The sequence below is a fragment of the Olea europaea genome, chromosome 21 (assembly GCF_002742605.1).
Source record: "Olea europaea var. sylvestris chromosome 21, O_europaea_v1, whole genome shotgun sequence".
NCBI lineage: Eukaryota > Viridiplantae > Streptophyta > Magnoliopsida > Lamiales > Oleaceae > Olea > Olea europaea.
The window spans coordinates 17,050,432-17,064,609 of NC_036257.1; the positions used below are offsets into that span (position 1 = coordinate 17,050,432).

Here is a 14,178-nt window from a genome sequence, read left to right on the forward strand (position 1 = left end):
GTATGAAATTAGGCAACTGGTATTAACTTCAGAACAAGAAAATTTTGTGATCGATTCTGATATGATCTTAAGATTAATGAGATCCAGTTTGTTATGTAAAAAAAAAGAGTCATTTTGAAAGCAACTCTTATCTTATTGTCAAAATAACAACTTATTTTCAACTTTGACCAATAAAAAATTATTATTTAAAAACCTTTAAGTAGACATCTTAAGCCGAGTCAAACATGCTCTAATAACAACGTGCTCATATTGTCATTGTTATGGTCTATCTCCATTGCAGACAATCAGACATTATTGTCCACTGAAAAGAGAGAGAGAGAGAGAGATGCAATCTGCTAACCTTTATCCTCTTTATATGTTGAGTCCCAGCATCTGCATAGCTAAATGTGATAGGATGCCAGCCTTTATTGTCCATTTTTGTCGCCGATAGGTTCCATACAGTGTATGTCACTGTTCTTCGTTCAAGTTGAGCTTCAAGATTATTCATCTACCCAGAAGACGAAAGAAAGCATAATTGCCAAACCATTAAATATGGGAAAGCCATGTAATAATTAGTTCCTAAGTAATAACGTAGGGACATCACAAAGCAACCCACCCAAGAAAAACAGGGTGGCAAGACAAAAAGAAATATGTTAATTATATTATATATATATATATATATGTCAGAACAAATATTTACGCACTGCAAGTAAGGTCTGCTATATATATATGGATGGAAATTTTTTGGTTATCCATATATATCGGTGACATTTTTTCAGACATTTAGTTTTTATTTTTCAAGCATCCTCTTAAACCATTCTAAAGCATGTCTGCATATCAAATGTTTTTTATTTTATTTTTTTTACAACTTTTTTGCAATTTTGATTGTGTTAGGGACAGATCAATTGGATTACAAACCAGACTAATACGTAACAAACCGAACTAACATGTAACAAAAAAATAAAATAAAATAAATTTACACACACATATTTACTTTAAAAAAAATTGCCCTAAAAACCATTAAGTGAGCTGGGGAAGTGACTGGGGTACAGCCCAGCCCCCTATATCTGCCCTTGGATTGTGCCCCATCAGAACAAATATTTACGCACTGCAAGTAAGGTCTGCACATAATGTTCATCCGGGATACAATTGTGTTGTTTCTGAAGTTTCTGCAACCAATAGTGGAATGTAATCAGCATATCAGATATGACTGGTTATTGGTACAGGAATAAAAATAAGAAAGATCATATTTATGAATCACAGAGATGGAGAAAATAAACATGACAAAAATTAGGAAATCCAGGTGGTCTTCATTCATGTCCATTTTAGAACAGGGAGCAAGGTAACTTACAAGATTATGCTTTCCGTAACTAACATCCACAGGCGGTCGTCTCTGCAAAGAAGTAAAATTTTGAGTTTCCATAGAATAAAGAGTATCAATAAATAATCTTAAAATTATATCCCATTAGAGCTGACCTATGTTCGCAATTGTTGCTAAACTTCTTTTGTTAAGAAGAGCATTAATTCTGTAGCATAGATAATTAGGTGGATGTGACATTAATAAAAAAGTGTTCAACATCTGAAGTTTTTGCAACCGAATATGGTCAAAATAAAATCTAAAATCATAGTTGGTAACAGTGTTACACAACAGCAACTGCCGATCTAGCATGAAGAATATCCAACAGAGAAAAACATCATGTGGATTGTGGCCCATTATATACCTTGCAAAACTTTTTGAAAACAGGAAAGACAACTTCATCATCTACAATGACTTCAGCATGGCTACGGATTAAGGCGATCCACTGAAATAATCAACTCGTTAGATTTCTGCATAGCATGGGAAATAAGAAAAAAATCCAGCATTTGTAACCAATTTTGTTAGATTTGTGCATAGCAGGGGAAATAAGAAGAAAAATGAAATCCAGCATTTGTCAGATACATCTGGGACCCACCCAAAACCGCCAAAACAAAAGAATTAAAGTTTTTAGGCATTCATCTGAGTGTAGCAAAGTGAGTAACCCATCCATAATCAGCCGCTAATTTCTCTGGAAGTGCATTTTGATAGATGCTGATTTTGGTGGAAGTGTTTTATCATTTTGACCAACACAAAAATTCATCTTCCAATTGACACAAAGTGTGATTGGCACAAGTACGAGTTGGTGAGCGTCAGTGTGTGTGCACACACCTGTGTCTATAGGTGTGGAGATGGAAAGAGAGATTGGAGCGTTATTCCAAAACGGTATTGGGACTGAGTCATCAGTGAGTTTATTTCAATTCCCTAGGATGGTATCAAATATCAATCATTGACTTACTTTAACACGAGAGGAATTAAAATGGGAAAAGGGAAATTACCTGCGATCCTTTCCGCCATTTGCCCTGTGGTATAACTGGTGACATCTTTGGATTGTATCGCTCATTTTTTTTATCAAGAAAACTAGAACACAAAGAAAGTGTATAAATCTTTGGCACATGTTTAATTTTGCGTCCACATAAGACAAATAATACAAAAATGATCAAGAACTAGGCCTTTATAATTCACTGCCATCATATATAGAGTCCAACTAGGCCACATAGAAGAATATTCATGTATCTACCTGTCCACAAAACTCTTTGGAGAAGCCATGAGATAGTTGTAAATATAGCTGAAGTTGTACAAAGGGACACAGCTGGAGAATTAAAACATAAAAAGTTAGAAAATATGCAAGTGAAAGCTGCAAAAGCGTTAAAATATGATGATAGCACAAACTGATGTACATGATAGGGGAGAACTTTGGAAAAACAAAGTATGTGGCCTAATGAGACACTAGGGCTTATGTGGTATAAGGAAATTAAACCCAAGAATCAGGATTAATCTGAAAAATCTGAATCACCGAAAAGATGAAGATAAGGGGTCACGTGAAATTTACAGTATAGATTGGCTTTTAACTATACTAAAGAAAAATTTGGATCTGCGATAAAAATCAAAGTGAATAAAAATTGTCTTGAGTTCAAGCATATTACCACCAAGTTTGTGCCAGTTATTCAATAATTATCAATTGTATTAATTTCACCTGTAAGTTTCTGCATTTTTAGCAATGCCTCTCTATTCTTGCCCTGTGGTAAGATCCCTGCACAAGTGCAGGTGAACAAACTAGATCTCCTACCATTCACTTCTATGTTTTCATGGGCACCAGTGTGTTCACTTAGACTAGAGCATGGCAAATACTGTTTCAAGAGCAACTGGAACTCCACCCAAAATTTCACTTATCTTAGTGATACTTCATGCATGAATGTCTAACCTTTGGGTGGTCATAGGTCAATTTTTTCACAAGTTGAAGCCAACTAAAGTTATAATTCAGACACTCAAATACATGAAGAACCACTTTTAGTTGTCTAACAGTAATGATGACGAACCTGTCTGATAAGAGAACAAATCTCTGATTTGCTGGATCCTCAAGAGCCGCATCAAGTAACAACCTCTCCGCTTCAATCATACTTGCTTCTCCCCAAACTACCTACACCAATATCCCTATTACCGATCTATTATACTGATTAGAAAAAGAAAACCTTGCTTACCAGAAAAAGTAAAATACTACTATGTCAAACAACTGAACAAGCTTGTCCCAAAATTTTCCATGAATGTAAAATTGTGCGTGAGAGGGGGAAATGGTCTTCAACCTATTTGGATCTACGTCAACCAGAAAACATTAAAACGAACATCGCTCCAAGGGATGGCGAGAGGGGCGGGGAGGGGGGCATCCATTCCGTGCCCTGCCTCACGGGCAATTTTTTGCCCTGTGCTCCGCTTAGGACAAGTCAGGGCACTCATTTACCCTATTTACTACCCTGTTTAATAGATATTTGTCTTTAAAATATGAAATTTTAAAAATGATACTAACGGGTGGGGCAGCCGACACCTGTCCCGCCCTGCCAACTCAATGCGAGGAACTCCTGCTCCTGCTCTGTTTGAGTCATGGCCATGCAGGTCTCGGGTCAACTGGGTTTTAGCCATTCCTAATCACTCCCCTATTTTAGACTCTATTTCTTTTACGACAAGTACCGAGAAGTAAATTTTGAGAAATTGCTTCCGGCCCATCCTCTCATGCTTAGCCTGAACAAATACGAAACTGGTAAACAGCTTTAACTAAAGTTGAAATTTAAGAGAAAAGTGGTGCGTAAACTTGGATTCGCTCAACTTCTCAAAGTGTTTGTCTATTTCTGTTATTTTTTCCAAATACACTACTCGGCAAACAAACAATTGGTAGATAAATGGAGTTACCTTAATGCCATTTTTCAATTGTCGATTGTAGAAGAAACTAGATCTCGTTGTTGATTCATCAAAAGCAAAACCAGGCTCTGAATGTATGTATATTGAAAATTTTGCCTCGTCTGCATTCTGCAAGCAGGAAAAACATCACAGGAAAAACAAGGGGAGAACCCAAAAGTAACCTAATCTAGGATTCTTTATTCTGAAATCTAATAAAAGTTGACTCTCACAAAACTTTTTTGACAACAAAGAAAATGCACAAAATCTTGATGTTCTATCCAAATTTAATTATCCCAGTGGAAAATTCAAACAGGTCAAACACAATAAAAATGAAATTAAAAAAAAATAATTTAAAGTATTAGAACATAAAGAAGCTACAAATGAAAATTTTCAGTAACTGTATTTTTCATTTCCACAAAAAAATAGAACTCACCTCGAAAAAGCTTCCCCAAAGGAAATCGAGAGGCAAGTCTCTCCGAGCGAGGTATAGAAACGCGATTTTGGGATTACCTTCGAACTGATCAAGGAATACTCGAGATTTCCGAGGCAACGTTGAATAAGGAGAAACCGGGGATTCCGAGTACTTCTGCAGTCTGAAGAAAGCCCATAGACAAAGAACGATAGACGTCAAAATCACCATCTTCCACACCAACCAGAGCACGCGGCGCATCGGCTTCACCGGAAACATTGATGCCTGTGCCTTCTTCATCATCAGTTCTTATAATAAATTAATTATACACTGTTTACCAATCCTCCCCCTTCCTCTTCCTTTTCTTCTGCAATTCAATAAATCAAAATTAAGCAAAAAAAAAAAAAGCGCGCGCACATTGTGTAAGTGGTAAATTTTAGAGAGAGAGCGATTACATGTACATTGAGAGAATTATATGAAATTTCCACAATTTAAAATAGATATAGGAATGTTGAATTGAAACAGAAGTTTCTGGCGGTGGTTTATCACTGTGCTCAGTTTTGGCGCATATGAAAAGAACAAAGATGCCACGATGTCGTTTCAATTTGTGTGTAGGTTTCAAAGTTCTATCTTTCTCGCCATTACAGTGACTGGAATTTTTATAATAAGATTTAGGGATTATTTGTTATTCCTTCTCTTGTTCTTATTCCCATAAGAGAAAATCAAAGAATTGTTTTGTACTGAAACCAGAGAACAAATGAAAAAGGGAAAATTAGAGAAAGTTTTTGTACCTTAACTGCGAATTATTAGAAAATGATTGCAAATCGTTGATGCTAACAGCAATTAATAAATTAGGGTTTATATTCAGTGACTTTAATGGATTATGAGTATATGTTTTCAACCTAATCCCTCCTTTCACTAGAAGAAGAAGATTAATAATTAAGGTCAAATTTGACGTGAATAGTAATCTTCCATTATAAATTTCGCTGCAATTATTAAATTCAATTCCTTTTAGGACATTCTATTTAGAGTTCCAATGGCAAAGTTGATATTTTGCTAGTTGCGAAATATGACTCACATTTGATTATGATATTATTTGAAAGATATCATATTTTAATTTAAGTTAAAACTAAATAATTAATTTTAACCACATATTTCATCGAATCCACGATTTTTCAGTCACATACTTTAATCAATTTTGATCAAAATTGATTAAAAATCTGATTTTTATCTCTGCCAAATGGAAGTTATGAGCCTGTTTGGGACTGATTTTGAGAATTAATTTTTTGATCGTTAGGAGAAAAGTGTGATTCACATATGAGAGAATAAGTCAAATATAATGGCTGAAATAGTGAAATAACGATCAAAAAATTAATTTTTTTGAAGAAAAAATCACTCCTAAACAAGCCTTATATAAATATATCATGATCAAATAGTGCTAATGTTTGGACCTGCTTGGTTACTAGGGCCACATGACATGGGGGCGCCAAAAGTTTTGAATTTAGAGCCTCTTTGATTCCCACTAATCAGGGAAAAGGAGTTTTGAATAGCATTTTCGAACAATGCATGATTAAAAAGTATGAAAAAATTTTAAATTTACGTATAGAATATTTTATTGTATGAATGTGTGATTGAAAATGATCATTTAACAAGCCATAAATTAAATTAATGGGAATCAAACATGCCTAATTCAAAGTAAATGGAGTTAATACTAACCTACAAAATAATAAACAATAAAAGTTCATTGCTAATACACGCTGCGAAAACAACATAGATCGCCGACGAAAGATAGCAAATCTAAATGATGGTTTAAAGTTGATATTCAACATCGGGTTCTATATCCTTACTTAAACCTCGAGGCGAATCTAAGCACGGACCGAGTTTTCAATTTATTGCTTTTTAGCTTATTGATCACAAAAAGAATTGGATTTTCTACGGGAAAAGCTCTAATATTTTAGGTAGAGAAAAAAAAAAAAAAAAAAAAAAAAAAAAAAAAAAAAAAAAAAAAAAAAAAAAAAGACTCCAAAGCCCAATCTGCTTCTCTCCCAGTAACCCCTCTCACAACCTGTTTTTGCCTTGTGGACAAATTATTGAATTGTTGTTACGAGGTTGGCAAATTAATGGATTATTTTTGGATTTTTGTTGGCTTAATAAATTTCCACCCTGGATCCTAAATTCTAGAATCCACCCACCATGATGTGCTGTCTCCAACTTTAGGATTAGGAACAGGCTAAAGGGGTTGTCACCCAAGAATAACTCTTAGGAACACTTGAAGCCATGAACCTCGTCATTATACATTTGATATTATTTTACAGATAGTCACTACAGGTCTATTCGATAGTGGTTATGAGAATTAATATTTTGACCGTTAGAAAGAAAAGTAAATCCCGCCTATGAGTGTAGAAGTCAAAGATAACAAATGAAATAGTGAAATAACGATCAAAAAATTGATTTTTTTAAGGTAAAAAATTGCTACCAAACGGGAGTTAAATCTCAAAACTTTTAAAAATTAAAAGATTTTGTTTTGATTGATACTGTTGTTATTCTAGTCTGATTTACAACCTCCTTCAAGCAGCAATCTAAGAAAATGGGCTATAACAACAATGCCTACAATTATTTGTATTAACCAAGGCAAAACAATTACAAGACTTATTCCTTTGCTGAAAATTACCAAAAAAAAAGTCCAAAGGATAGCAACGTCAAACATGGTTATTTGTTGGGCAAAATTGTATATATCAACCAAGAATGACTCATTATCAGTGTTCCACATTCCAGAGCAAATAGTTTTCAAAGGCTGTTATCTTTTCAAAATCATTGACAGCAGCGTGAAGGATCATCTTCTTGACCGGTTATGAGCAAATTAATAGATTGTAAATCAATCTATTACACACATCTTTAGAGCATGTTTGACTATTAAGCTTAAAAAGTTATAAACTAAATATTTTTTATCAGTCAAGGTAGGAAATTAAGTAACTTCAAATATTTTTAACTCGAAAAGATAAGAGCACGTTTGATTTGCCGTTTTTCCAACCGTTTTGTTTTTAGTTTCCGAAAATGTCCAAAACGTGTTTGATCACTCATTTCTGAAAATGCATTTTCCAAGACAATGAAAAATTTATAACTGAAAACTCAAAATGATTTTTTTCCATTTTGAGTGTGTTCAATTAAAAAACTCAAAACGTGGAAAACGCTCAAAACACGTCGTTTTCTTTTTCTTTTTTTTTTTCTTTTTTTGTTTTTACCCAGGGAATGTTCAGCAATACTTTTAAAATAATAAATTCACCAAATTTAAAATATATATTATCTGGTAATATATTAGCATAAAATTATTATGTTTCACTAAATAATCAAATTAATTAAATAAATGTCATAAAACAATTTCTAAAAATTTATTATTTATTATTTTATTTTTCTAGCAAGAAAAAATAGTAAATTTATCAAATTTAAAATATATATTATCTGATAATATATTAGCATAAATTTATTATGCTTTACTAAATAATCAAATTAATTTAATAAATGTCATAAAACAATTTCTAAAAATATTAAACCAAACGCATTTTTGTTTTGAGAAACCATTTTTCGAAATAACAAATCAAACACGTTTTCTGTAATTCAAAATAGTCCTTCATAACAGTGAATTCAAAATTGAAAACAGAAAAAGTAAACGCAAACCAAACGCACCCTAAGCTACTCAAGCATGTTTAAGTAACTTCTATATTTATTTTTTTTAAGCTTAGCTAAACGTGCTCTTGTAATGATTGAGACGAGAATACCTCTAAGTTCTTCAGTAGTATCCTGAACTCTTCAGTTAATCGAAGGCATTCATGTACAATTCTCATCGCTCGAAGCTACTTCTACTGTGTGGGTGAAAATGTTCACCTAAACAAGTCGAATTTTTCAAAGAACATTAGGTTATACACCATAATGAATAAAAATAATCACCAAGTTCTTAAATTGCTCGCGTATTTTATTTTTATTAGCCAATCAAGTTTTTAAATTGCTTGAGAAGTAATTTTCTTTAATGAGTATTGTAGTAAAACTCTCAAGTCCTTGATTCTTAGATTGGTTGAACCAAATTCTCTAAACAAGTGCACGTCCAGGTTACCATTACTTAAATTAAATTCAAATATATTTCAAAAAAGGTTTTGTAAAACTCACAACTTCCTACCTACTTATTATCCACACATTTCATAGAAATCTACAATTTATAAGTACTTAGAAGCACTATCAAACAATCACATATTTCTTTTCAGCTGGGTTCAATTTTAGTAGGAAATATAGTGCTACCTTTTTTCTCTCTCCTTTTTTTTTCTATTTATTTATTTATTTTTATTTTTATTTTTTGTAAATTCAATGAATATCAAATTACATGTTTAATACTTTAATTATTCCCCAATTATTTTGAATGCTGATAATTTAGCTAGCTTGTACTAACAACTAGATTTTTCTCTATGAATTTAAGATCGAATATATAAAAATAGTCATTAAAAAAAAACAAAAATCTAAACATGTATACAAATAAATTTAGATCGACTACTTGTATCAACGGCACTTTAAGTAAATTGTATCAACTTACTCAATTGGTATAAGTATTTGCCTTCCATCAAATATCCTGCAACAGCATAGGCAGAACTGGATTCAAAAACAAGAAATAAACTACCTTAATGTAAGGTCAAGAACCATGGGACATTCCAAAAATATGTATCATCACTGTAGCCCATTTAAAGCTTGGGAACATCTTCCTCTCAATCCCCCTTATCCTGAAAGAAAAAAAGAAAAAAAAAACGACATAAAAAGTATCATGTATGAACAAAGATCAAGTGATAAGTGCGTTTTGCACACTTATTCAGTCCACAAAATATGACTAAGTGTTGATCAAAACATTTGGATTATGGCTTAATTCTATATAATTTTGTTTTGTACGATTATATTGATGGATGTGATGGAATCCAAGAGAAAAGAAAAGAAAAAAAGAGATAATTCAAAGTATGACTAGATTGCAACATTTCAATAATTGATTCGAACCACAAAATGAAGACTAAAGGTGTTGCGGTTCAATTGGACGCAATTAAAAGTCAAAGGGTTGAAAATGCAAGAGAAAGGACTTGAAAAAATCAAGAATCGAATTCGAAGGCTAAAATACAACATTTGAGAGTTTTTGTAACTGAGCGACAACCTAGGTTTTGCTTGGACAGCTGCCCAGGCCAATCGCGATGAAAAATTTCTGGTTTCCTATTCTGATTGAAATTTTGTTGGAAACAAATTTTTGGAGGTATTTTTACAACCCTAGGGCCGTCCCTAAAGGGAACCACATCTACCGGTCTTCCAACAAATACAGAAAGAGGAGGAGACTTTTCATGAGCATGTCATTGTTTCTTTGCCACAAGTTTCGAATATGGACGTTGAACTCGATAAAACTTCAAATAACGAAAAGGAGAATGAAAAGACCAAAAAGTTAATCACAATGGACCAAAAAGAGTTAGTAGCATTCAAAGAAGAGAAAAATAAGCATGCAATTCCTCAACTTCATCGTTTGCTCAAAAATTGGATTTATGGTTGAAGCTCATGAAGAAATTGAGGTGTACATTGTCTAGTTCGAAACGGGCGATGGCGGAAAGTCACACTACTTGGAGAAGGACAAGGTCAAAATTTGGAGAAAACTTGCAATATGGAACAAAGTCGAATTGAGCAAGCTAAACAGGACCTCCCAAGCCATATTTAAAGTGTCATAAAACACATGCCAAAAGTCAAGATATCGACTATAAAATAACGCTGGTTGGGAGGCAATCCAATGTTTTACCCTTTATTTATTTCATTTTGCATTAGTCTAGGGGTTTTTCAAATTTTCAGCATTGTTTATAGTTTTAGGTCATCGTTCACCCGTGTATATCCAGTGAGTCCCAATGCATTGTGCACGAGTCAAAGACGTTGAAATAGTATTAAGTTGTAACTTTTTATGAAACTAAGTTTATGAAACAAGTTTGGAGGAATGGTGCGTCACATGATCTCCTTCATTCACCCAAGTTCATCAATTATCACCATGAGATATAATATACATACTTTGCGCTTTTGCATGATGCCACCAAGAAGACCTCAACAAGAAAGGAGAAGGCCGGCTCCACATACGGCATTGCCGGTCCCAATTTTTCACTACCTCTATACTGATCAGGAGAGTACTAGTTATCCCATTTCTTGTGCTTTCAAATTATTTTGTCCTTCAATTATACTTATTTGAACTTCTACTTTATTTCAACAATGAGGGCAATGTTATGTATAAATTTGAGGGAGGGAAAATTGTGGCATCCATTCTTCGTGCATTGTTCATATTTCATTAATACGTTTGTTTAATCTTTTGCATTTCGTGTGCTTGTTGAGTGTTATAAAAAAAATTGCATGTTTTATTCATTCTTATTGTGCTTTTGTGGGCTTGATAGCCTTGTCGGCTATGATGTGACTATTGGAATAATATAAATTAGGAATTGTGAATATGGTACAGAATTTAATTAACCTGTATTTGTGATGTATTACTCGATAATCCTTACACACACTCATGTTTTACAAGTTAGGTTATTGATTGGATTCTTGAATAAATTAGGATAAATCAGAAAAATCTCTATTGAGTTAACCAGTAAACTACTTTAGGATAGTTTGAAGATGGTAGAGCAACTATATGGGAACATTGAGATAAGTGGGGGCTTCGTGCGTGAATTTTTATTATGTAAATTTCCTAGACTAGTAAGATGGAGATTAGGTGAAATTCTTAAGTTGGGGTTGATTTTGGAGACTAAATGTCTTGAACAACAAAAAAGGGCATAAAATTAACTTGTGTGAACATGACACTTTTTTCCAAGACTTTATGACTCGAACAAGTAAGCCTATAAAGGTATTTTAAAACTTAGTGCCCTAAACCAACTGATTTGGAATCATCGGCTCAAAACTCGCTGCAGGGGTCATATAGAAAGCAAGAAAGGGAGAAGTTAATAAAAAATCATCTTATCGAGCCTTTATAACTCGAGTGAATAAGCCAGTAAGGGTTTAAAATCTGGTATTCTAAAGTCAACTGGTTTGAGAGTCATCACTATCAGCTTAAAACTCGCTACAAGAGATATATAAAAAGCAAATGAGAAGATGACAATAAAAAAAAACATAAAATAAGTGAATAAAAGACACAATAACATGAGGAAAGCCCTTGGACATTTGGTTGATGAAACTACACATTCGATGCAATGCAAGTAGCTTAGTTTGGTTTTAAGGGTTGAAGCAATCAAATTAGGATAGCCTATACTTGTTGCCATGTGAACTTGTAAGAGTAAAATATATCCAAGCTAAGAGAAAGAAAGGACTGCAGTTATTTAAACTCTTAACTTTAGAACATACCCAGGGATAATTGAGTGAAAAGAATAAGTTTGGGGGGTGTGTATCTCTCAAGGGATGTATGTATCTCTCGAGCGAAGAGAGGATATATTTTACCACTATGGGTTAGGAGTAAACCAATCATGAGCTTGACATATTGACATAAGCTCACTCACGCTTCGAGTTATACATTAACAAGTGAAGGTTGATTTTATTTTTGCACTGTTGTGTTTCTTATGCTGATTATTGAATTCCAATTTTGAGACACGCATGCTGTCAAGTCATGTTTTATGTAGAGTTAAGTCACTATCTTGTTTGAGGACAAACAATAGTTCAAGTTTTGGGAGTTTGATAAGTGCATTTTCACACTTATTCGGTCCACAAAACATAACTAATTGTTGATCAAAGCATTTGGATTATGGCTTAATTCTATATAATTTTTGTTTTGTAGGACTATATTAATGGATATAGCGAAATTCTAAATAAAAGAAAAGAAAAAAGGGGAATCCAAAGTATGAGAACTAAATTGCAACATTTCAATGATTGTTTCGAACCACAAAATGAAGATTAAAGGTGTTGCGAGTTCAAGTGGATACAATTAAAAGTCAAATGATTGAAAATGCAAGAGAAATGACTTGAAAGAATCAAGAATCGAATTCCCAGGCTAAAATGCAACAATCGGGAGTTTTTATAACTAAACGATAGCCCAGTTGTCTAGACTAGACGACTGCCCAACGTTAAAAAATAATTGCCGAGAAAAAAACTTTGAACTGGGCGACTATCCAGGCCAATCGCGGCGAAAAATTACAGGTTTCCTATTTTGACTGAAATTCTAATGGAAACAAATCTTCGAAGGTATTTTATAACCCTAGGGTTGTCCCTAAAGGAAAAGAACGCACTGGGAAGGAGAAAAATACATATTGGAGAGAATTTGGAGTCACAACAACAAAAAAAAATACAAAGACCAACGGGATTTCACGCAATTAGTTAACCCGGTGATGTTATTTCTTCAAGTTATTATGTACTTTGTAATTTTCTCCATGCTAGACTAGAAATTCTTGTAGTAGGAGATCGATGAACCTTGTAATGTGAGTTTTTTTATTCCTTTTTCTATGTTTTTTACATTAAAATACGTATTAAATATTTTGAATGATTTATATACATTTAAGTTCTTCCATAATTATTGAACCCGTAATTGTATGAGTTCGGTGATATATTTCTTGTATTCGAGAGAAGGGGAATAGGTTCGACAAAATATAAATCATCATAGAGTCTGATAGTGGATAGAGATATACTACCATGCTCTGCGTGAATCTTCAAGTGCTCACAAAATTACATGCATTTTTGTATATTTGTACCCGTCATATAGATACAGGCCAGTGGTACATGAGAGCAGATTCAACTTTACTGAAGAGATATTGTTGGATAGATTTAGGAGGAGTGATTATTAAAAAATTCAACTTCTTGTCAAATTGTGAAACTAAGGTTAAAAATGAAAAAACACACTTTGCATTTTAGTTCATTCAAATCAATACATATTTGCATATTTAGACTAAGTAGGGTGAAATTTAGTTATAACAAATCAAGTTTGACAATTTGGTTTTGGTTAAGGTCGAGATAAGTAAAATTAAACTGCTCAATCTCTGTGGGACGACATTCGGACTCAATTTTCCACTTTATTACTTGTTGCAAACTGTACACTTGCGGAGTTTTAAATTGAAATATTATTTTCGTGAACATCAAGACTGTGGGTTTTCTTAAACAACGTTCGGTAGCGAAGGTGAGGAGCCACCGCTAATTTTGTTGGGCACAGGTGTATTTCTTCGAGATTGACGCTTGGTAGGTACAAGAACGCTCTCCTGCTCAGACTTTTCAAAACTTATGTCATCCTCATCATCCTCGTTTTCGAAAACTGGATGGATATAAGCATTATGGAGATAACCTTTCAAATTGAGGTTTGGTTCTCTTGCACGCTCTAACGTATCTTTCATCATTGCTTCCTGAAATTCGATAGGAATCACATCAAGATCAAAAGTTTCATGTCATCATCAAGAAAAACAGCACTGAATTCAAACAAAGTGGAAGATGCATAATTAAATGGCGGATCCAAGAATTCGAGTTGGCTAGGGCTGATCCAGGTAACTGCCTAATATATGGGTTGGGGGGGGGGGGGGGGGGGGGGGGGGGC

At 33.7% G+C, this 14,178-nt stretch overlaps 2 protein-coding genes across 10 annotated transcripts in view; both read right to left on the reverse strand.

The window, feature by feature from the left end:
• Window positions 1–212: 212 nt before the first annotated feature.
• LOC111370949 lies at window positions 213–5,564 on the reverse strand. Of its 5 annotated transcripts, none has more exons than XM_022992853.1 (10): window positions 5,426–5,564; window positions 4,659–5,001; window positions 4,238–4,354; window positions 3,373–3,473; window positions 2,574–2,645; window positions 2,332–2,413; window positions 1,701–1,781; window positions 1,331–1,372; window positions 1,089–1,148; window positions 219–487 (listed from the first exon to the last, which is right to left on the reverse strand). In XM_022992853.1, exons 2-10 carry the CDS (start codon window positions 4,935–4,937, stop codon window positions 266–268), a joined length of 1,056 nt encoding a protein of 351 aa, XP_022848621.1. In that variant the 5' UTR covers window positions 4,938–5,001; window positions 5,426–5,564; the 3' UTR covers window positions 219–265. The 5 variants fall into 5 exon arrangements, 4 of the variants coding, with proteins under 4 accessions (XP_022848622.1, XP_022848621.1, XP_022848620.1 ...); XM_022992852.1 differs by lacking the exon at window positions 5,426–5,564 and adding an exon at window positions 5,090–5,377; XM_022992854.1 differs by lacking the exons at window positions 1,089–1,148; window positions 5,426–5,564 and adding an exon at window positions 5,090–5,381 and having other exon boundaries at window positions 213–487.
• An 8,086-nt stretch (window positions 5,565–13,650) lies between these two features.
• The window catches only part of LOC111370950 (calcium permeable stress-gated cation channel 1-like), a 9,195-nt gene continuing 8,667 nt past the window's right edge, over window positions 13,651–14,178 (reverse strand). For all 5 annotated transcript variants that reach the window (XM_022992856.1, XM_022992858.1, XM_022992857.1 and 2 more), the window contains one exon: window positions 13,651–13,990. In XM_022992856.1, the coding sequence (XP_022848624.1) occupies window positions 13,748–13,990 (243 nt within the window). In that variant the 3' untranslated portion in view covers window positions 13,651–13,747. The remainder of the gene's footprint in view (window positions 13,991–14,178) is intronic.